Source organism: Lonchura striata, chromosome 1A (genome assembly GCF_050655825.1).
Source record: "Lonchura striata isolate lonStrDom1 chromosome 1A, ASM5065582v1, whole genome shotgun sequence".
NCBI classification, from domain to species: Eukaryota; Metazoa; Chordata; class Aves; order Passeriformes; family Estrildidae; genus Lonchura; species Lonchura striata.
Window position 1 is genome coordinate 64,495,656 of NC_140741.1, and position 24,365 is coordinate 64,520,020.

At 40.2% G+C, this 24,365-nt stretch overlaps 1 protein-coding gene across 2 annotated transcripts in view; it reads right to left on the minus strand.

The window, feature by feature from the left end:
- The window catches only part of GSAP (gamma-secretase activating protein), a 44,828-nt gene that overhangs the window by 4,172 nt on the left and 16,291 nt on the right, over positions 1 to 24,365 (minus strand). Inside the window, exons 13-28 of one of the 2 annotated variants that reach the window (XM_021548336.3) lie at positions 21,917 to 21,994; positions 19,721 to 19,798; positions 19,154 to 19,246; positions 17,704 to 17,921; positions 17,339 to 17,408; positions 16,617 to 16,699; positions 15,944 to 15,997; positions 12,090 to 12,215; positions 11,610 to 11,665; positions 11,170 to 11,201; positions 9,568 to 9,629; positions 8,027 to 8,122; positions 3,519 to 3,589; positions 2,858 to 2,952; positions 1,655 to 1,774; positions 150 to 211 (exon numbers count right to left, since the gene is read on the minus strand). In XM_021548336.3, the coding sequence (XP_021404011.3) occupies positions 150 to 211; positions 1,655 to 1,774; positions 2,858 to 2,952; positions 3,519 to 3,589; positions 8,027 to 8,122; positions 9,568 to 9,629; positions 11,170 to 11,201; positions 11,610 to 11,665; positions 12,090 to 12,215; positions 15,944 to 15,997; positions 16,617 to 16,699; positions 17,339 to 17,408; positions 17,704 to 17,921; positions 19,154 to 19,246; positions 19,721 to 19,798; positions 21,917 to 21,994 (1,394 nt within the window). The remainder of the gene's footprint in view (positions 1 to 149; positions 212 to 1,654; positions 1,775 to 2,857; positions 2,953 to 3,518; positions 3,590 to 8,026; positions 8,123 to 9,567; positions 9,630 to 11,169; positions 11,202 to 11,609; positions 11,666 to 12,089; positions 12,216 to 15,943; positions 15,998 to 16,616; positions 16,700 to 17,338; positions 17,409 to 17,703; positions 17,922 to 19,153; positions 19,247 to 19,720; positions 19,799 to 21,916; positions 21,995 to 24,365) is intronic. The other variant, XM_085569326.1, reaches the window with a different exon arrangement.

Consider the following 24,365-nt stretch of genomic DNA (forward strand, 5'->3'; position numbering starts at 1 on the left):
GATGGAGAAACTGTGGAAGGTGTGGTTACATTTGAATCATGCTCTATTTGAATCACAGCCAAGTCTTTCATTGGTTTGACCCTATGCACAAGGATAAATTTCCTATCAATTCCAAAATCCAAGAAATTACATCTAAAGCCATTAGTTACCTCTGGAAGCCTCATCAAAATACTAAACTTCAGCTTTTCATTCTGTTCAGTGTCATCAAGATCTATAAGCAACAGGGAAAAAAGCAAATCAAACAGTTAATCACGTAACAAATTTTCATCACCCTCAATAGAGTGAAGACATTTTTAATAAACATCACCTCCTTAGTGAAATGAAATTTCAGTTTAAAGACTATTATTTACATGTTTATCATGTGTACAAATTTATTTCTGTGTATTTGTCCATAACTTCACAATTTTATGTTACAATTTATACTGTAATTCAAATGCACTTTGACTAAGTGCAACTCTTCAAGTTTATAATATATAATTTATCAAGATCAGGCACAGATTGATACAGCATATTTTTTGTCACTTTTCTTGGACACTGGAGAAATAGCACATCACTGGGCACAGCTGGCTAATGTTCAGCCACCACTGACCAGCACCCCCTGGGCAGCTTTGCAGCCACTCTGCCACAGCCTGTGATGCTGTCTGGGGTTGTTGTGACCCAAGAGCAGGACCCAGGCTCTTGGCCTTGTTGAACCTCACATAAATGACCTCAGCCCATCAACCCAGCCTCTTCCTATCTGTCTGCAGAGCTCTCCCACCCAACTTGGTGTCATCTGCAAAATGGCTGAGGAAGCACTTGATCCCCTTGTCCAGATTATTGAAAAAGATATTAAACAGAGCTGGCCCCAATACTGAGTTCTGGAACCCCACTGGGGACCAGACACCAGCTGGATGAAGCTCCATTCCCCTCCACTCCCTGGGCCCAGCTGTCCAGCCAGTTTTATCCCCAGTGAGCAGTGCTCCCATCCAGGCCATGATCAGCCGGTTTCTCCAGGAGAATGCTGTGGGAAATGGTGTCAAAGGCTTTCCTGAAGTCCAGGCAGACAACAGCCAGAGCCTTTCCCTCACCCACTGTGTGGATCACCTGGTCACAGAAGGTCACAGGCTGGTCAAGCAGAACCTGCCTTTCACAAACCCATGTTGGCTGGGTCTGATCCCCTGGTTGTCCTGCACACGCCATGTGATGGCACTCAAAATGATCTGCTCCATAAGCTTCTCCAGCCATGAGGTCAGCTTGACAGGCCTGTTCTTCTCTTTCCAAACATAAAGCAACAGCTGAGGGCTGGATAGCAGACCCAACTTCCTCACAAACAGGTGTGCACTTTCACAGAGTCACAGAAATTCCCCAACAAATCCCACAATGATCTTTAGTATTTGCTTTTCTAAGAAGTCTCGAGTGCAAAAACTACAAACTCAGATTGTCTCCACACAGACATTTCTTTGTGTGCTGTGGTAAGGCCAGTCACATAGCCTGAGTCCTAACTTTCTCCTTTCAGGTAGGCAACACCATCAGCTACAGACCTTACTGTATAAACAACACTTTAAGGAGAGTTGAGTGTCCTGGGCAATAAAACCCATGTCCAAGGGGAATGGCTCAAAGGACAACAGTCCCAGTTAGCTGGCTAGGAACAAATAAAACACCATGTTCTCTGTACCTTTCAGCAATTTCCTGACACAGGTTTCTGTCAATTGCAAGATGCCATTGTCAATATAGTGCAGGAGGGTGTGCAGAGGGAGACATCGGACACCAAGACCCAGGTGCAGAGTGTGAAAACCTATGAAAGAGACAAACTTGTTTGGTACAATATGTAAGTTTTTTCTAATTCTCTATTTGAGACTGGAATTACTCTAGCTAAAGCCATCACTTCCCTTGACTTCTGATTTTTTATAGTTGGTGAGGAAATCAATTTATCAAGTCAGGTGGTTTTATTTAGACATCCTTTAAGTCCTCTCAAGTACTACCTCATCAGAAAGAAGAAAGCTAAGGGGATTGAAAACAGGCATTAAAGTCATACACTGTCAAACACCAACACTGTTGCCTTACATCTGACTTGTTCTATTAATTTGTCTTTTATCTCCCTCTCTTCTCCTAATTAATCAAAATCTGAGGCCTCACCACCCTCAGGATGTCTTTGCCATGCAGACACTCACATAGGCAGCATTAACACTTCAACTTTCCTTTAACAGCCTGATGATGGTCTTGTTATCCTGTAACACTACTGTGTGGCAGCATTTGTGCCCACACAGACTGAGGGACAAACTCATACCAAAAGCAGTTTAAACAACTGTAGACAGATCAGGAAATAAAACCCAGAAAGTTTCAAACAGAATTGGAAAGCATTAAGATATTAAGATGTCAAGATGTCTTTCCCTAATGAAAATAAGCAAGTGCTTTAAAAATGCTGTAGAGAATTATTAGGAGCTCTAGGAAGTGAAAGTCTTCTATCAAGACCAGCTTTTCCATCAAGGCTGGAAGTAATCCCTTCAGGAAAAAAATGAAAAATATTAGCAGGGCAAGAGCATGAGAAAAAACACTCTATCTGCTACAGGATAGGATTTTCCCTTGTGCATCTTGACACTGAAGTCCAGTTGTCTAAATCTTAGTTTTAATAAGACTGCACCCACATATTCCACTGGAAACCTCTGTTTAGTTTTCTCTGTTTCTAGTAACTATTTCATTTTGCTTCATTTCACTTGTACAGTTTTATCAAGAGCCTTCCCCTCTATAACTGACTTGAATAGCTGTCAATACTGCCAAAGCTAACTTGACACATGTGCTGAAACCATTGCTGTGCTGGGAGGAATTTATAGCACTGCTCTCCTCACTCAAGATTAGAACAGCAGAACACAGAACTTACCAGGAGGTAAAGGCATGCACATGCCATTTGCTGCTTCCAGAATCCGACTCATGATGTGGAACACCGCGAACTCTCCTGCACTTCCTTTCTCATCACTGAGTTAACAAAGCAGCAACACATTAAGAACCCGAGGCACCCACTCTCTCCTAAGAAAGGGTCAATTTGCCATACTGGGAATGCACTGAATGCCTGCCTTTGGGATGCAGGGCCATGGGATGCTGCCCTGATTACTGAGGTGTCTCAGCCAGCACCAGCTGCCCAGTGCTGCAGACACACAAAGTCTCTGTGGTGTCCCCATCTCCTCCCCACACTGATGCACATTTACAAAGCTCTCAGCAGTACCTGGAATCAGCAGCAACAGGTAAAACAGTGCTGGTATGAGTGACCTGGCTTTTACAGGTGTTTAACAACTACTACCTAACTTTGGACCACTCCAAACTCAGCAAGTTTGAACTCCAGCCATAACACTGCCTGTGTGGTTAATATTCACACTGGCATGGAGAGGGCCAGCAGGATCCTTAGGAAGAGTAAGTGACAGTAACATTAACACTGACAGCAGCATAAGCATACACTGTTCAGAGGAGTACTACCAATGAAGACCAAAATCATTATGCCCACACTTAAAAGGCAGGCTAAAAACTTTAACAAATCACTTGCTCACAAGCAGAAGATACAGGAATGAAGCTGGTATCTCCTCCAAACTTCTTTCATTATTCGATGCACCAGATTCAGCTAAAACAAAAAAGAGAAGACTGGATGTTTCCAGGAGCCTGTGTACAGCAGGCCCTTGGCCTTCATTCATTCCTCACACCAGTATTTGTTAAAAACTTCTCATGGGACTCCTACTAAGTCTTCATTTTTTTCTCTAAGGCCTTAAAATGTAAAATTAAAATTAGAATTGTAACAGAATTGCCCTATTCCAGCACTTTAAAGTGCTTCCAGCACTTCAAAGCATCATGCAAGACATACATCAACATAACACATTGTGCTTCTTGGAGACAAATGATCTCAAGCTCTTGCAGCAAATTCTCAAAGATCTGTTTGCCATGAAAGCAAAATCAGCATGTCCAAGTGGCTGAGCATTTGGCAAGGAACAGTCCCAAGGGCTCAGCAAAAGCAGATAATGCTGAAGACAGTAGAATGTTCAGTTTGCCAAGAAGAGTATGCAGGAGGAATCACAGATCTAGTCCTGGTAAGGAGGAAAAATGAGACAAAGAAATGCCTCTCCTCATCAATTGTCCCCAGTGAAGTGAAACAATCCCTTGGCCCATGTTGTTGTTCTTTGTGCTCCCAAGCTGATGTCCACCAGAGTCAGCATATACCAAAGCCACAAGCCCTGCTCTCACTTGGGCCTTCTCAGCTTCTGCAGCTGAAAGAGAAACCACACAAGGAAGAGCTGAAATAACTTCCTCATGGTTGTCACGTGTAACCAGTTCCACATCTCAGGAACACAACTGAGACGCTTCCTCTGTGCCTTTTATCTCTGGCCCTCAAAGCACAGCAATCAATCAATCCCAGGAAACTCAGGAAAATAGTCTGACCCCTGTTCTGCAAAGACGTGTCACAAGAAGTTAGGAACCCTTTTCCTCCCTCCAGAGGGTCAGAATCCAGGAATGCTTTTTTCCCCACTCTCTTCCCCTCATAGGCTTTACCCTCTCCATTGTCTGACTCATCACAGGCTCTGAGCAAGAGAGAAACAGGACACACAGGAGAGATCTGCATGCAAAGGAATTTTAATCTTCAGTAATATTAATCTGGAATATTCATCTTCAGTAATGTTGAGTGTTCATATTTATCTTGTCCAGAAAGCTCTACAAGGTAGCACATTTCCCATCCACCACAACTTGAGCCAGGCTCACACAGCTGCCTGATGCAAAATAACTACCCAATACTTGCCATCTTCACACTTTCTAGATGCAATGGAAAGATGCAATTTAATCTTTGTATATAACTATAGCAAGTTTTCTAGGAAATGAGTGATTTCCAGTTTCCACAAAAGGGTCACAAGAACCATACCTACTGCTGGAATTAATTTCAACTCTGGCCAGCACAGAGGGTGCAGCTTAGGCCTCTGCATCAGGAGCTGCAGCTGGATCTGAAGGATCAGTGTTGAAGTGAAAGTTCTTACAAGCTCCAAAATCACCAATTATTATTTGTGCAACACAAATGGTTTTTAGGAGTATGCTACTCCATAATAAGTATTTTTTGCTTAACAATACAGCAAACTGTACAGCTTTCACAGGGCACAGTAAGCTTAATAACTTCTTAAATCATAATCACCCAAGCTATCCCTACATACTTGCATCGTAAATACATGAATGTTTGTGATGTGACACCCTCACTAACAGCACAACTCACTTTGGAGATCAACATCTACCCTTGGCATTGTTGAAAATACATACAGAAAGATAATCCACATCTCAATCTTTTTTTCAGAATTTAACACATGAGATAATGTGCATGAGAGAAAGGCAGCATTATCTGTCTGATGGAAGGAGCACAGGCAGCTTCCTGTCTGAAGTTAGCAGTGGGTGTCTGGGGCAGCCAAGTTAAGAGCTACACGCATAGCAGGGGAGGCCATTTTCCCCTGAATAACAAACACACAATAACAAGTTTTTGGGGCACATACATGAAGCCATTTCCCTTCGAGTGTTCTAAACTAACAAGAGAACACATGACCATCAGCAAGACAGCACATGCAGAAGGGCCTTGGCTGACAGTGCTGTCACCTTGTCTTGAAACATCTACAGTTCCAGGCAATGGTGCCAAGGAAACTGAAGTTCCCCTAAACTAATTTGGAACCACAAGTGCTCAGCTCCCTTGGTTATTTCTACAGGAAAGACCTCAAAGACAAAGAAAGTCAAAGAAAAGAACCAGGAGCAAAGGAGAAAAGGAAGTGAGACGTGGTCTTGCTGTCTTTCAGATCCCCTCCTGTGCAGTAGTATGACACAGTCCTCCTCCTCCTGAGGAAAACTCAAATCCAAATGGTGTCTGTCTTCTGTTCCTCTGAAGCTGAGCCTACATCAGATGACAGCTGGCCACAGACATCAGGAGAAAACGTGCAGCTACTGCAGCGACTTGCAGAGAAATTTCAGCAGTTTATTCAGGTCTGCCTGTTTCCTGTTCCACAGGCTGCCTGCCTGTTCACCCTGCCTCCCCTTCCACTTGCTGTCAGGACAGCAAATGTCACACTGCTTCTGTAAGTAATTTCTCCCCTTTCCTGCCTCACTGAAATGAAAGGGAGTGAGTGAAACAGATATGGACCAAAGCTAAGGTAAAGTGATTGCAGAGGAGAGAGAGCCTGTGGATATACAACAACCACTGCAGGAAAGGTGCCACATGGACTGTGAACCAGGCACACTCTGCAGAGCTCCTCAGCAAACAAGGAATTCCCACTGAGATGTGTCATTCACACTTCCCCACATTACTTCTCTGTATACAAGAACACACAGCTCTCTGACAGCAACCAGCCTTTGCCTGTTGTTTTATAAAAGACTCTCAGTGCTCCCAAGTTTTGGCTCCTCTGACTTCTTTTGCAATTGATTTACACAGTGGCTAAACACCAGAGTCTAATCTCAGCCACTCCTGGGCTCCTGAATGCAATGCAAAATATTTTATGAAAGCAAATAGACAAACTTCAAGCTTCTTCCTGTTTCATTAGTTTCAATAGCTCTGCTACTCTCTGTGATGCTACAGAGAACTATGGGAAGACTCTAATCAGTTCATTCCCCTGAAGAACACTGAAACATTTAGGACGTGGAAAGGTTTGAGACATAAGAATTTTTAATTAGGATGAGGGGAAACACAAGTTTAAGAATGAAATAATTTCTAAAGATTTCCAAACAGTGCCTAAGATGCACCAGCAGAAAGCAGAATCAATTTTTAGATTATAAGTTATCTTCATGTATAATAGCTTTTCTAAGAGTAAGCCTGTCAATTGAGTTTAGAGAATTAATCCTGAGAGTTTGCTTGTGTGAAGGGCTGAGATTTGTTCTGCAAGATTTAGTCTACAATAATGTAGCCTTGCAGATCAAGGTTGAATAGATGTTTTCACACTTTTATCTTAGTTTTTACTGAAAGTGAACAAAATGTTATTAGAAATTGAATAAACGGAGAAGAAATGTTCCACTTGGGGTTTTTTCAGCACCATTTTCAGGTACAAAGCTTTGGTTCATGTTGTACTGTTTCTATTTTAATCAACTACTAGTTTCAGTTTCTTTCCTACACATATACATAGAAGTCTGCCAATATACCAGTGAAACAACTTGTGAAGTTGTCAAAGTGAGGCCTGAAACATCAGGAACGGCAGTGGGGCTGCAGGGGTTCAGAGAACACTGTGACATTGACAGAGCAACTGACTCATACAGGACTTTGGAGGAGATGCAGGCATCACTGACCTCAAGGAAGTTTCCCAAGGTTTTCATCCCTAGAAAACAGCACTGTGGGGAGTTTCTACTGAACACTGGCACCAAGAACAGGATTTACAGTTGCCATGCAAGCTTTTGAGGACTCTGCGTTCTGCACTTAAAGGACGTGATCTTGAGACAGGCAAAACCAAATACATAACTTCTGTGCACAACAGTTATGGTTTTTGTAGGTTTGTTTTTTTTTTTAAGGTCTCTTAAGACGATGAAAGACAGAAAAATAAGAATTTGGAACGCAAAGTAGTTTACAAAGATTTCTTCATGCAAAACTGTCTTCTGTCACACACATAGCCCACTGAAGGCACTACATAGGACTGGTGGTGATTTCCCACATGTCAGATTGTACTGACATGTTTTTCTGTTCATATTTATAATGAAAGGTGGCAATTTCATTATTCAAAACCTGCAACAATGTGTTCTACAAGAAACCAAATGGACCTAACAGCTTTAAACTTTCAGGATGAGTTCTCATTTTATTTCTGGGAGTAGAACATATTTGCACAAGTTATAAATGGAACAATTTCTTCCATATTCTGAGTAACTGGTAGAACTTTTAAAATTATATTTAAATATTAGTTTTCTTTATCCATTTATACAATATTAGGCTGAAAATATGTTTAAATATCTTAAAAACAATTTCTTCCCACCAAATATATGCTATATACAACTAGTACACACACCCAAGGACCTACAATCCTACAAATACACAACTTGCTCACAATAGTGACTATGAAATCAAACTAACCAGGTTTGCAACGTAATCCAAAACTATTTGGTCAATCTTCTTTTTTCCAACATATTGCAGATGTCTCATAAGGTGATCCTTCAGCTGTGCAACCATCTAGAAGAAAAGCCAACAATTTGTTGTCATTGGGCATCTTCAAAGAAACACAAAAGCTGCAGCAGGTGCAGGGCCTGATCAATAGGCATTGGCTCAACAAAATGCTTCCCCATTGCAAAACTCCAGAGTGAGATCCCAAGCTACTGTACAATCTTGCTAAACTCATCAGCAGATGTGAATATGCAAAATAGTTACTTGGTGCAAATTCAGCAAAATGAATACTAAGCTGAACTTTCCATGATACTGAAAAGAAAAAGCTTACAGTTCTCACACCTCTCTGTGCAAAGCCAAGGGAACTGGGTGAAAGAAGTATTTAAATATAACATTGAATTCTAAGAATATAAGTACTTATTACAAACAAATAAACCTGACAGATTTTATTATAGAGAAAACAAGCACAAGTACAATTCGTGGTAGTTGCCAAGAACCTGAGAACCAGAGTGAGTAATAGAAATTTCAGGTTAAACATTAATTGTGAAGTCATTAAAGTTGGGTGTTTGTTAACATACAGTCCATGCCACTCCCTACTCTCTCCTTTCTGAAATATTCACTGACCTCATATAGCTTCAGATTGCAACTCAATCCAGAAAAGCTGGCTCTTCTCTGAGAATTACTAAGAAACTCACAGGGAAGCTGGAGCAAATAAAAATCTGTCTCAAGGAACGTATATGTAGACTAATCTCAGTGTGTCAAGAAAGTAATACAGGTACGAGGAAGGCACAGACAAAGTGACCTGCTTTTTGGATCTGTCTGAGTAAATGGAGAGGAAGGAATGTAGAGAAGCTTCAGAGAACAAGAGGCAAAAGAAGGAAATTTGCCTTAGATGTGGACAGGACAGTGTTGATCTGCTCTTCACTGCTGAGACTTTCTAGTGCATGCTCAATTTTAAAAGTAAGAGAATAAGAGATAAGATATGTATTAAGACAGAGGGAGGGAGGGATTTGTTGCCCAGAAGCATATAGATGATAGATCCTTTAGCGAGATCAGTGGCCAAAACAGTGGAAAAGAAGAAGGGACCTCAGAATGGCCATAGCAGTCTCAGAAGTGAGGTAGAAGGAAAAAGAAACAGTAAAAAAAGGTGTCAAATTGAGGAGCAATAAGATCTCTGTTCATCAAATTGAGAGAATGGAGGGGGAGGAATTCACTTACATGTAGTCCAAAAGTAACTGACAGATTAAGATGACCTCCTGGTTTCCAGCCAAAGTTATATTGGGAAAAAGAATTTTGACAAATCAACTTTCTATTGCTGTTTTTCCCCTATGCCTTACAATGACCTGCTAAGATGATATCATGACGATGAAATGTAAAACTTAGGAAATGCCATGTTTGCCCAATAGCTACCCTGAGTGAGCTTCCATTCAGCACTGGAACTTGGAAGGTCACTCTTTACACGTCTGTGGATGGAGCCTGTGCGTCCTCTAGTGCACACTGACAAAAGCACATACCAGTCCCATGAGCAACTGCTGCTGATAATCCTCCTCTTCAAAGAGAGGGACCAGCCTCGTCTCTGAAACAAGCAGAGCAACAATCATTCATGGCATTACAGAAATATCACAAGAATTCAACCAGCTTCAAAAGTACTTAGGAGCAGACAAGCAAACAGAAGCTGTGGTTTGACCTACTCAGCTACAGAACTAAGACACTGAAGAACCACAGACTGAATAAGAGAACTAAAAAATGGAAAATAACCCTTTGCCATCCACTTCTTCTTCTCTTTGATATTTAAGTAAGAGTTACCACAGTGTGGTGACTCAAGAGCAAAGAGCAGAAAGAACCTTCTGGTAACACCAGTGCCAATGTGTTACTTAGATCCTGTCATTTACAAACAAACAAACTCTAGCAGCCACATGGGTTTTCCAAGAAAATGGCTAAACAAAAAGTAAACAGTTCAAGGAATCACCTCCCACTGATTCTCTCCAATGGTCTGGCTGCTTCTGTTACTCAGATTTGCAGACCACTACAAAAAGAACACAACTTCTCTAACTAAATGGAAGGAGATAACAGTGTCTACTGAAATTAATAACCTGTATTTTCTAATCAGTGCTTCCTGTCTACTAAAACGAAGGAGGAAAACCAATCTTCTATTTCATGATAAGAGATTAAAACAACTCAAGATTTTATGGAACCAAGTGCTGAACTCTTTCAAAATTTTCAGCTATTTTTGCTCACCTTCAAATACATTTACACCACCACTTAGCAGAACAAAGAGCACTGCTGCTTGATTTTAAAGGACTCAAGGACAAATCTACAGAGAAACACTACATAGATGCTTGTTATTGGATGGCAGCTATTTAGAAATTATCTAGTCACAGTTAAACATCTGACTTCTTTATCAATAAGCACCTTTGAAAACACAAAGCTGAGGTTCACAGAGTTGATACAAAGTCTCTCAAAGTCAGAGCCCATTGCAATAACTAGCAGTGACACAGATGACTGCTGTTAGGGGCTGGAAATGGGTACACTGAAAATTCTTGGTAATAAAAGGACCGAGCAGCATTTACATGAGCATCATGTCACAGCACACACTGGCAGGGCACATAGAAGGCACTGATGTGTGAACAGCAGGAACATAATGCACCACTAAATTCAGCTTATTTGTAACAGAGGAACTGAGCACCAGAAAATCTCAAGTGTTTCTGGCCTAAGGAAATTCATTACACCTGCTCTCTCTACAACATGTTTTTTCACCAGCCCTAATCTCTTGCACAAGTTCTGATATTGCAAAGGCAGCTACAAGTGGACAAGACTCAACATTAACATGGTGTGTCATTGATACTCTGCTCCACAAGAAAAATCCTGAAGAAGATGTCCTTTAGCAGACCAAATTTTGCTGCTTATGTTGTTAGATCCAATATGAACTAGGGACTTTATTTTCAAACATTTCACAGTCAGTAAATGAAAGTTTTCTTCTCATCTTAAATCCTCAAACTCTTCTGTGCCGAAAACACACATAGCAACTGATTTTTAGCAAACAACAGGTGGATGGAAATATTCTAATAAACCTAAATCTTACAGCTAAGGCCTATATCAAGAAACGTTTCACTTACCAGAGTCCCAAGTGTCCAGATGAGAAAGCACCCTAGGGTTTGAAACCAAAATCAGTGTGTTCCATATGCAATACTCTAAAGGCTTTCATAACATCACTAAAAACTTAAATGAGCTTTTGATCTTTCAAAGATGGCTAAAGGCATCTAAGAACAGTATATGAGACAAAATGTAGTAATGCTCGATAGCATTTAAAAAATTCTGTCTGTCTAGGCTGCATGAGAATAACTTCACATTTACCATAAATTTCCTAGCTCTAGAGGCCTGTATTTCAGATAATGCTGTAGTGATTAAAGGATTCCAATAATGGATTTTCATCAGGATAATCTTCTTAAAAGATATCTAATCAGATACCTAATCAACTAATTCAATGGCACATTAATTCCTCCAACATACTTGTGCAAAATATGAATGGGTAAATATAATACAAACCAGTACGTACTTCTTGGCATTTTCAAAAATATTCCTCAAATATGCTGTGGTTCTTCTCTCCTCCCTCTGGTTTGTAAACAAAGAAAAATCCCAAAATGAACAAAACATAAGATCAAATAAAATACTCCCTAACAGAATGAAGATAAGAAATGAATTTGGTTTTCTCTTTGAATAGAAATAAAACACAGTGGGGCCTCACACCTTCTTCCAAGTGCCCATGCTCTCACACACTTTCACACATGTAAACCTTGTGACAATACAGAGCAAGCTCTGCTTTTCTTTAATTTTTGAATTGTTTTAGGAGAACAAAACTCACAGGCAATCACCTTAGGTGAAATGACTGCAAGTCTTTGCACTTCGGATAATCAGATTCCCATTAATTTATCTTCAAAATAAAAAAGCCAACTCATCTATGCTTGACTTTAAAACACCCATTTCAGAGGCAGCTCTGGAGAGCTCCAGTGTCTCAGCTCCAATGCCTCCCACTCACCTCTTCTGAAAGGCTACGCCATTCCCTCCTGAGCATGTTACTGTGGTAGTGCAAGTGTGGCTCTGCATACTTCACACTCTCCAAGTTTGCGTTGAGTTTCTCCCAGAAGCCTTTGGAGTTTTGGAACTGTAAAGTTTTGCAGAGAAAGTATGAATACAGACTGCCCTCTTAAAGAAATACCTTACCACCCTCCCACTAAGTGACTGCAAAGACATGTGATTAGTGTAAAAACAATCTAACTGAAAAAAAGTTAAACCAAAGCACCAAAACTAATTTCTCTTGACGGGATGGCAGTGGTAGCACTTACTTGACTTGAGGTCACGATTTGGTGCCTGGAATGGAACAAGTATTTCTGGGTCATAATTCATCTGACCTATTTACATGTTTGAGATGGGAAGAACTGCACCACAGACTACACTGGCCATATTGTCTAGACTTCCTCTGACTGTAAAAAGAGCCTTAGGCTACTAACTTAGATGTAAATGTTTACATTTTGTCAAATAAATCCCATTTGAGGTTTCTAGTAGTTCCAAAAAGAAGAATACCACCATGGCCATGACAGCTGCAGAATGCCACTAGTTACAAGCTTCATTAATACTTAGACTGCAAACATCCATTTACCAACTTCAAGTAACACTGCTTCATCCTAGAAAATAAACAAAATCTAAACATTTCCATAGCAATTCTAAAGTATTTTACTCTAATGCTAAAATTGTTCTAAACTCACTATGAACAGACAGGAGTAACAAAATCTAAACAAAATCACATCAGTTTCTTGAGCTAGTTCTTGGACTGGGTATATAAATTTGAAGCTGCTGTTTATAAGGGGAGCAAGATGCAATGGAGGGCATTGCTGAGGAAGAGATGAGATTAAGACAATTATTTTTTACAGTTTTAAAAAACAAGAGATGGTAAAAGCTGTTCTTGCCCCTCTTAATATACATTCTCTCCCAACACAGACACTGCAGTAACAACATTTGAATAAAGAAAGCTTTGAGTTGACAAAATTCCTCCACTTGCACTAACATACTGGATTTTGCTCTCTCCTCTCAACTATCCTATAATAACAATAACCTTAAAAGAAAACCTCAAAAGGAAGAAACCACTTCCTACTATAAACTATAATTTGTCAAGGAAAATAAATTTCAAAGACTCAATCCTGCCAGCCACTTTCCTCTTGCTGCCAGTGCCTATTGTCACTTTATTATTGTAGCTGCAGCAGAGAAAATAAATCTTGGGTTTTGTTTCATATTAGTTATATTTAGCAGCTGCAAACTAGGATCACACATGGCACCATATGTTCACTCTGTTGGACTTAACTCATGAGATCTACAACCTACTACTGCAGAATGTTGTCTAAATGTTACCAATATGAAATCAGAGAAATATTAAATACAGCATAAGGGTATCATCTAGTGACCAAGCCATGTAACAGCACTACCACTGCAGAACTGTGTTCAGGCCACACTGAACTTGTGTATGTGGCAGGGGGAAGCAAGACAGCAATTTTCTTTCATATAGGAAATCTCTAACAGGAAGTGGTATGCTTGAGTGTTGTCTGCTTTTAATCCCAAAAATATGCATTGTATTAAATCTCATTAAAAACCTTAAAGTTTGATGTAAAGGACTTTTTTAGTTAATTCTATTATTTCTTGCGGATCATCAGGGCAAAGACTAAAAAGAAGGCTTTTTCATCTTAGGTGTTTATTTAGGAGACATTTCTAGAGAGACAAGAATTAACACCTAAGCATGACACTTAAAAGATATTGTATTACCAGAAGTCAAAGTAATGCCTTACCAGTTTGCAATACTCAAAAAGCTCCCATGAAGCCTTTCATAAGTAGTGGGTTTTTAACTGAAGATAGAGAGCCCCTTGGAAAAGATGTGGGGTAACAATTGCCTTCAAGAAGCCCATGTATCTCTGAACTGTAGTGCTGTGTCTCCCCAGCAGTGATGGCATTCAGAGAGAGTTGTAAAACATCACTCTGCACCCCAGGGGTTCAGCAGAGCACAAGGGAGAAACTCCTTCCTGGTGCTCTTACAATTTCTTGTACTATATAGTTTCACTCTTCCCCTGGATCTTCTATTTTCTTTATTTCCCTTCTTCTTCCTGCCTTCTTCCTTTCCAATTGAACTTATTTGCACACTGCAAGTTTGGTTTGTTCTTCAAAAAGAGGGGAGGAAATTAGACTTATTAATCGCAATCCTTATGTAGAGCTTTTGGACAATTGGACTAACCGTTCCCCCTTTCTCAGTATATCTTGATGAACAAGATTTTAGTGATAAAAACACCTGATACCCAAATAGCACAATTTTTAAATGTGAATATGGACATAGCCCTTCTAAAAACTCTCAACAACTCATGGACTTGAGAACTCCAGAAAGTTCTCAAAGTAACAATTAACCATGCCATAAAATCTCTGCAACAGAAATACCACTTGTAGAACCAGATCTGTGACCAGGGTCTGACTCCTGATGCCAACAACATGCACCAACTGAAACACCAACTGACCACTTAAGCTGTGGTGGGCTTGTGGCACTGGTGTGGTACAAAACAGCCATAGCATTAAACCTTACCCTATGCCCTAGCATCTTTATCCTCATGTAAAAGTCAGAGCAACTTGCCATCAAAAGTGGCAGGAAATATTTGTCTTTAGCTCAACTCTGACCTTTTCAATCTGTTTAGGTTTCAGACAGAAATAGGAAATGAGTTCCACAATCAGGAAGTATAGCTGCTAAAGGCATGTGCCCCCAGGGGCTTGAGGTTCAATCTCAGACAAATTAAAGTCCTGCTAACTTTGACCTCAGTGAATTACAGGGATTAGCTGCACACAAATGTTCTCAAGATCTGATTTTCCCAGGTGTCCCAGTTCTCAGGACAGCCTTTCCAAGCAAAGCCATGCAAAGCCCAATTCCCTGACAGCAACCCTATGAATGTGTGCAGCACAGCTGTGATGCACTGCTGCAGAGTGAGAGAGCAGTGGGCAATTTCACTGACTTTTAAAAGGTTTTGTGAACAGTGATGCTTTATGACTAATTATAAGTACATCTTTAAAGAGCTACATGGAACAACATTGTAATGTATTCAGAGTCTAATCCTATGTGTTGCTGGTGTGTCTAAACTCCTCATGCTTCCTGTTAGCTCTCCACAACAAACTGCTTATTAAAATTCTCTTTCAGATTTTGTATGGGAGTGCTTAGGAAAATTTCAAGAATTTCTCTAAACTGGAGCTGAGGGAGTGGAATGGGAAGACATGAAGGATCATTCATATTGTTTTCAATGGAAAGTACCATTTCCTACCCAAACAACCTGTGCTCTCCCTAAACAGCCCATTGCTCTTTCCAGGCTGTGCAGGAATTTGTCTAGATTTAGTAGCCAAAGCCCTGACATGAGTGCTATCACAGGATGCTCTGGACAAAACAAAGTGAGAGGGTCACGAACCATCCACACCAATGGCAGCACAATGAAATAGCCCTCAAAGTGGGCATATGTAGACATATGTAGAAATCCTACTTGTCTGTTATGCCACCTCTGCCTTCAGCTACCAAAGTCATAAAGTGAAGTGGTATCAACCTGATTAACAAGAATTAATTAATGGATAATCCTCCCTGTTGAATAGAGGTGTCTTCAGAAAGGGAAAAAAAACCCACCACCTTTGAGGCTGATTAACTGATATTTTATCACTGCATTTTAAATGCATAAATCATTTCCAACAGAGCAATCTTCTGTTTACATCTATTTTTGGGTAGGGCTGTGGGGACCCTGCTGCATTTAATATGTAGCACACCCCTAACCCACAAAAAAAGCAGCTACTAGTCTGCAAATACAAATGTGGTTTTATACTGCAACTTACCTCTAACACAGGTAGAGAAATAATGTCTGTGGCACATATTACTCCAGGGACAACCTGTGAACACAGATAAATTACTTATAGTCTTATAATTTAGCATAGAACATGGGGCATCTAAATGAATCTCCAGCACCCATTTCCTCCAGGAAACTAACTAGCTAGCCAAAACTGTGTCCTTATTTTTAAAAAAGCAACATATTAGAACAATGTCACAGCAGAGAAATCAAGACAATATTTGCTCTAACTGTAAAGTCTTGCTGGAAGTTATTTTACTTCTGCAAGCTTACTTGTAAATCTTAACTCTACTGATTCTGTTTGTCCCAGAAATAACTGCATGATTTTTCTGGTTAAATGTATTCTGTATTCACAATAAACCTCACATGATAAGGAATAAATTAATACTTCATTATGGAAACTGAGACATTTAACCATCCATTCAATTATAGTAACTGTTCTTGGTTTCGCAAATGCTTTTATTTGTTGACAAAAAATTTAACTCATGGAAAACACCACAAAGGGTAAGACTTGGCAAACTAGAACAGGCAAACAGCACAGGCATAAAGGTATGAATTTGGAGCATATCTATGAAAAGGTAAGACACAGAAGCTATAGGCTATACTAAGGGATAAAAACCAGACCCTCTAGCTATTAATTAAAGTACCAGCTGTTATCTTACCCCAATCCAGTCATCCAGTGATGTGTAGGGCAGGAGTTTATCCAGGTTCTGAGTTTCTGGACACATTCTGCAGTACAGGGAGGCTGAATGTAATGTAAAAAGATTTATAAGGGCAAGATTGTATAAACTATCTGTCAACAAGAGTAGGCTTCACTGTTCCTTATCTGACACTTTTTTAAGGACAAATCCTGCTGCTGTCTCTGAAACAGCTTCCTCCATCGTGGAACTGGTCCCATTCTGTGCACAAAAGGAGGAAGAGAAGTCCAGATGGCTGCAGGGCCGGGTCAGCTGCTTGGCTACAGCTCAGCGCTGCAGGGGTCCTTTGTACAAAGACTCTGCACTGGCTAGACTGAGAAACTACCTATTAGAAGAGAGCATCATGATAAGCCAAATCCTTTTGAAAAAAAAATGGTTTGGCTAGAGCTAGAGGAGAATCCAGCTGAGGAAACAACCTCCAGAGACCTAAAAAAATGATAAATCCATTTTTTCCATTAGACAGAAGAATGCATTTGAAAAGTTTTACTGCCAATCTGATTTTGAGATGTCTATGTATCTTCTAAACTACTGATGCTGTCTCTTAATGCCACAAAACGCAAGTTAGTTAATGCAAATCCATAACCAAAAAGTTCAGAAATAAGAGTCAATTTGTATTGCCATGGCCCCTCTTTAGTGTCAACTGGAGTATGCAGAAAAACTCAGAATGCAGGAAAAGAAATACCTACCAATGATAAATTCTTGAATGGGGTCAAAAGAATGACACGTTGACAGGTTCTCAGAAATCCACCGAATAATCTGTCAGAATGAGAACAGGGAGCTTGTCACGTCTCTCTGTTTAATCAAGCATTGTAAGAGGGTATAGAAAATTTAGTTTTGGTAGTTAACACTTTGCATGGAGTAGTGATAGAGACACAAATGTTTTCAGGATAGCCTGGACTGATAACAGGGTTTAGGGCAGCCCAGCTGATGAACCTGTTGGCACTGCCAGGTGAATCAGGACCTCTCTTGGCTGATGCCATTCATGCTCTGCTCCTGCTTTGTATAAAATGTCAGTCACTGGAAAAAAATTTAGAGGAGGTTCTTTTCCCACCTGCCTTTCCAAGTCTTCTGTGTGTTGGAAGTAGAGCAGGGCACAATGCAGAGCTGCCAATCTGTCACAGTCTCGTTTGCTCTTCTGTAGGAACTGCAGCAAGGCACTGTCACTGATGCTCACATTGTACAGACTTCCTGCATTGCAATCCAGGACTGCTGACACCCATGGGGACCGGATGGAACAGTTTTGTAACGTGCCAATTCTTGCATCCTCACCTGAAGAACATTGTTTTGAAAACAAAAAGGAGTAAGAACATAAAATTTGCGTGCTACCAGTATTTCTCTTAAGACTCCTAGGTCCCCAGCAGTAAGAAAGAGACTGCCTCTTGCACTACCTGCCCTGGTAGTATGTTAAAGAGGAGTAGGAATGGCGCTGGCTCCATAAAGAAAGCAGGTAAGGAGCACAGTCCATACTCAGTTCTCTCCTTCCCTACTGCTGACACAGAGAAGGTGTAGGGATTTCAGGCTCACAGTGCTGCTCCAAGGCAAATCAGAGTATGTGTGATAGAACAGAGCAGAGCACAAAGACAGTAGCGTAAGTTCAACATTAGAATTAGCAGCTATTGGTACAGCTTGTGCAGGTCAGAACTGCTCACATGCAGAAGTATGATACAAACTTCTCTTGGTGGATCTCTTGCCATCAATCCCAATTGCCATTTTATTTATGCTGGTACCAGTGTTCATCACCATGGTGCCATACAGGTAGTGTATTTCAGACCCCTTGCATCAGAGAAATCAGGCCCACCATCCAGCAGTGATGCTTCCCACTCATTTTTAACAGGACAGTATTTCATTACACGTACAAAAGAGGTATTAGCTTCCTGTGATGCTGCCCCTGCACCAGTTTCCACAATTTATATCCCCTTCACCCAATCAGAGCAACAGATTTCTGTTTTCAAACAAAGGCACCCCACTTCCAAAAATAAACCACTTCCCACAAAGATGTGTTTGTTGGAAATGAAGTAACATGCATCTCAGATGAGACTCTAAATTAAATTGCATCAGCCTGATCAGGTGAAGGAAACACAGATTTCCTTTCCCCACACCCTCCAAACACACACATTTAGAGCAACTCAATTGGAGGAAGGAAATGTAAAATCGAATTTACATCTCATGTGAAATTTGAAAACAGTGGAGGACCAAGAACCATGGGCAAAGTTGGGGGAAGGGAAACTATTAAACCAAGGCAGAGAATTCAAATTCAGTGAAAGGTCTTCTTCCATTTCATAACAAGCAAGAAGTATGAAATACATAAAGTATGAAATGCCAGTTCAACTTCTCTTTCTAAAATGGAAAGTAGCAAAAATGTCATTCTTATTCTTTCAGTATCCTTCCTTTGTCAGAACACTGTGCAATAAGGAAACATTGAGAAATACAACTTTCATGTAAAGAGATATGAACAAGTTTCCACAACAACAACTAAATTACTTAAAGCAGTTTTACCATACCTGTCAGAAATAAACTATAGCACAGCATGTCAGGATGTTGAATGTTCAGGAGGTGCAGGAACTGGCCAGGCAAATAAGCAGCCACATAATAACCTATTTAAAGAAACAACAGTGGTGAATTTAGCACTTGATCACTTATTTGCTTTAAGAGGCAAATGATTGCCTCACATGATTCTCAACTTGGCCCACTTCTCTGTGAGGAATTGATTATATCTAGGAAATATAAAAGGAGTTAATTAAAAGCTGCTGTTGTATTAACACAGGAAACACTAGCAGTACATTTGTGTTTCCAGGGGAGGATTCAAGAAACTTGAGATACTCAAGAACTCAGCAGCTGGTGTCCAGCACAGATTTTGAGGCAATTTCAGAGGAAGCTGCTTACTAATAGTGAGGCATTGCAATATCAAATGCCAAATACAAAAGGCAAGCAGAAGAAAATCAGCAAAACAACACTGCTACCTAAAGCCAAGGAAAAAAAAATCCTTTCCTTCCAGAGAAGAGTTAGCCATTTGTCTCCTAAAACATAGAGAATGGCAATCACACAGGAAAGTAACACAAGTAACCTACCAAGATTCATAAAAGCCACTTCCTTCAATTGATGAGATTCTGTTATTTCTAGAGAAACTGTAAAAGTTTTGTTATAACCTGAGGGAGGAAAAAAAAAAACTTTAAAAACCTCAAACAATAAACACCATTTGTTACCATCCACCTACGACTTTATAGCTAGAAACTTCTGCAGTTCCCATAGACCCGAATGGGGACCTTTTACACTGTTTGTTTTATAGGGTTGTCTGCACAGACAGATTAAATCCATTCTAAACAGAGTTCCTGCACACCTAGTAGACTGGCACCTACACAATGCAGTACTTTAGTGTGTGAAAACTAGCCGGGCACTGCATAGCCTATGTTTGTGTTTAAAGAAGCATGCCATCCCAGAGCAAGATTGTGTAAAAATACCTTTCCACCCAGAACAACCCAAACACAAATACTTTATATAGCTGTGTTTCACATTTTGGTGATCTTTCAACTGTTTTGAAGAATTTCCACTTTGTTTATCTGCATGCCTTATTCCTCTAATTCAGTTCAGCTCAGTTTAGACAAAGGCCAATTTCAGACCTGCTACGTTTGCATGGGCTTTGCATCAGCACAGCTGTTGTTTTAATCTAGACTTGTACCACACTTCTGGCACTCAGTAAGAATGACACAATGCCCTCAAATTCCTCAGTCTCTGAGAAAAGCTGAAGATTCTAGTAACTAATGGTGTCATGATCAGGATTCTAATTAATAATACATAGAAATTCAATATAAGATCCACAGTTTACAGGATCACCGAGAGAAAAATCACTACCTGCAACACTTCACAGAGGCAGAGGTGTCAGAAGATATAGTTTTTCATACAAACTACTGACTGGAGTTAGCTTGCAATGAGTCAGTATACTCCCCATCACCACTTTGTCACTTGCCAGCATGAGCACATGCAAGCTAAAACCAGCACTGCAGAATTCAACTGCAACATCGTGACTTCTCTGTTTATGCTGCAGTGACTGTTTTAACAGGGGTGGGAAGCTTCCAGCCAAGATTACAGAGGCTGCAGAAAAAGCTGAGCTTCTTAAATGTCTTAAAAATATGGGTTATGGACTCCAAAATGCGAGTTATGGACCCAATATACCACTGCTTCTGTGGGTCACTGCAAGACCATTACTCAAATTCTCTTGTACAACTGATGAATCTTACATGAACCCACAAACAGCTCTGCATCAAACAACTCCATCCCACTGCGGTCATTTCAGACTTAGTTAGTCAATGTCACCATATTTATCCTCATTTTCTTCCTAGTACAGATCAGGATGTACAAGGGCCATGGCTGGCTCCAAGCAATCCAACAACTCTTTGGCTACATGTCAGATGTGTCTGGGGAAATCAGCCCTTCACAGCAGTGCAATGCACAGTGTGTCACACCCAAAAAAGACTTCTTCCAATTTATTAATGCCTTCTCTTGAAGGCATTAAGAACAACACAAAAAGGTAGTTCACTCAATCTCACAATATTCCAGCAGCAAAGCAACGTGTATGTGCAGCTCTGACATATGAGAAGCATCCTGACACAAGAAAGCAAACTGTTAAGGTAGAACAGAGACATAGTGTGCACTTGAACAGTTATTCCATACTATGCACCTTCTCAGTTGAGGAATAATTTGCCTCTCTGTCCATGTATCAAATAAGAAAATCTTGATAATAAGAACTTTTATTCTGATTGGAATAAAAAAGTGTCCTTTATTATTTTAAAACTTTAGGAGCTAGAGCACCACTTACATAGCAACTATTCTTAGAGTCAGTGGGTGTTGCACCTCTTGCTGTGAAAATGACACATTGAACTGGAATTCTAAACAGACACTCAAGCTAAAAGCTGTTGGCTCTATTTCCCATACAAATGCCTTATGGCATAAGTACAACACACCTGCAAGCTCCCACAGATTTCATTGATGTCTGTGCTCAGCATGCCGGAAAGTCTGGCTAGAAATAAGGGACCAAATTAATAACCATTTACAAGGCCACTGGTTTGAAGCCACTCACTCAGCATCAGGCAGGAAGCCTACAGCAGGAAAGCCAAAGCTAAAGGCAGCTGCTGTCTTGAAACACCAGCCACAGTAGTTTATTGTCTGCAGACTTCGGTAGTTATTTGTTTTGAAAGTCATTCTCTGACTCTTTCAGCACACTGACATTCTCCAAAATAAAGTACAGTAAGTTAACAAGCTAGTCTTACCTTTATGTAAAAAATATATGGAGTATATTATCTCATGAGGAATATCAGAGACTAGACTACAGCACACACACAAGCCTCCTAAAAAGACAAAATAGGGAAAGAAAATTCACTTGTCCAGCTGAATATCTAGACATCTTTATACTGGACAAAACCAAATCAAGACTGTTTCAAATTAGAAACTAAAAACAATCTCTCAAAAAAATGTAAAGATTACAGGGATATCTATTATGGACTCTAATCATCATTTACCTAATGAAATAAAATCAAGAAAGAACAGAAGAGGCAATCTGACACAATGGAAACCTGGGTCCTTCATGGCCAGTTCTTTCTTTTAGGGGAAGTACATTTTAGCTCTTTCCAGAAGAAATCATGCTTGCAGCCAGAAAACTGATCAAGCCTTTCTCTCCATAGACTGCCTCAATCCAGATATTTTGTGTTCGGGAGCTGTCAGATATGCTCAACAACATAATAAAACACCATTTCTTTGCTTTTCAAGTAATCTTATATTGGCAGCAGCATGAATACACTACCAAAACTTTCTCACACTAGAAGTGATAGTCACTTCTCCCCTTTCCAGCCCAAAGAACTGCTATTCTCTCTATTAGGAGAGAAGTCAGTCATTGAGACAAGTTTATTTCAGCCAGGATACTGCATACAGGAAGGTTTCCCACTCCCAGAACTATTCTAGATTAGACTGATCCTGTTTAGACCCCACTGGATGGTAACCTTGCTTTCATCTCTTATAAAAACTTTAATCTCCTTACTCTGATGCTTTGGCATTCATGTTAAAAACAGCTTCCAAACCACATTATCCCAATACAGCTGGGAAACCTCATCCACAAATATAACCATTCACCTTTTACCTTTATTGGAAGTTCATAATTTAAAAGAAGAAAATAAAGTAATACTAATACAGGTGCTGTTCTGTAAAAAATAAAGGCTGTGTATACAAGTTATGCAGAAAATGGCACAGTATGGAAAAAGCACAAGTACAAAAAAAGCACAGCTACCCAGTTACTTTATTTGATTAAATGACTCGCTATTTCACACCACAAAGCTGTCTGTACCATAGCTGTGATACAAATATGGCTGAGACAGTTCATGCTTCTACCTTCTGGGGAAGGTAACTGCTTTCTTAAGATGCAATTTTTCTTTCTGCTCATTCTTAGCTGACTGAATATGGTTTGATACGGTTTTGTTTGGATATTTGAGTCGTTCAGACAACAGACAGGGCATTTTGCCAGAGCACTTGGCTTCTTTCAGAACATGCATAATTTTTAAAGTAGCAGCAGCAGGACTCATGAGGAAGACTGGAGAAGTTCCAGCAACCCACTGGATTGCTGTTTTATTATCAACAGCTCCCTTCCAGCACTGAAAATTTCTTTCTTGTATGCTGGAGTCTTCTGTGTACATTGCTCTGTAAATTGCACAACATGCAAGCAAGCGTGTGCAGACTGAAGTGTCAGTGGGCAATGTACAAGCTGACCACAGTAACGGTGGGAGACTATAAATAGGATGTGCATCTTTCAACTCAACAATATTGGTCCATGTGTCAACAAACTGAGCTACAAACAACCGGAAATAACAAACGGTGCTTTGTTAATGCAGACAGAAACATGGCAGCCTCAGACCAGCAGGTGTCCAAGCAAAGTTAATCTGACAGTCCTGGCAATCCCAGTAGAGCAGCCAGACACTAAGAATACACCACAGACTCCTTTCCTACCCTTAGCAGTGCTCTCCGCAACTTAGAGCTGGGTTGTGCTGCTGCAGGGAAAGCTTATTAGCCTATTACACATGTATGCAGAGCCAGGTCTTCCACACTACTCATTTCAAAATCATTTGCAAACAGTAAAAGCTGTAGCTGAATGCTGCAAGGTAAGAAGACTCATGTGAGGATATACTTGGATGAACACTTATCTTTCCAGAAATAAAAGGGAAAAATATCTTGACCACACAGATTTAAAAAAAAAAAAAAAAAAGGAAGAGAAAAGGAGGATTGATTTAAAATAAAATTCTGCTCCTATTTGGGAAACAGCAGTTACAACTCTGGCACTCGACAAAGTCAGCCCACTGAGACTGTAAGAGTCACCTATGATATGCAGAAATTAAGTTTCCCTAGGAAACTTTAACTAAATTCCTCATTTTTGCTCAAGCAAAAACTCAAGACATGAGGCTGTAACAGCATCTCAACTTGGGATCCAAATGCCACAACTCAAATACAACATTGCACCAGGGCATTTTGTCTAGTTGTACTGCCTTAGGAGGGACTTGCCTCACTTAACTTCAGCCATCCAAACAGCTCTCACTTAGACCCCTATTCAGCAAACAAAGAAATATGGATTGATTCATCCTCTGGAGATGCCTATTTCTCTCTAGAAACATAGTCCAGATACCTAAATTTCAGGCAGATAGTTAGCTGATGGTAATCCAGTGTCTATGACCTCTTACT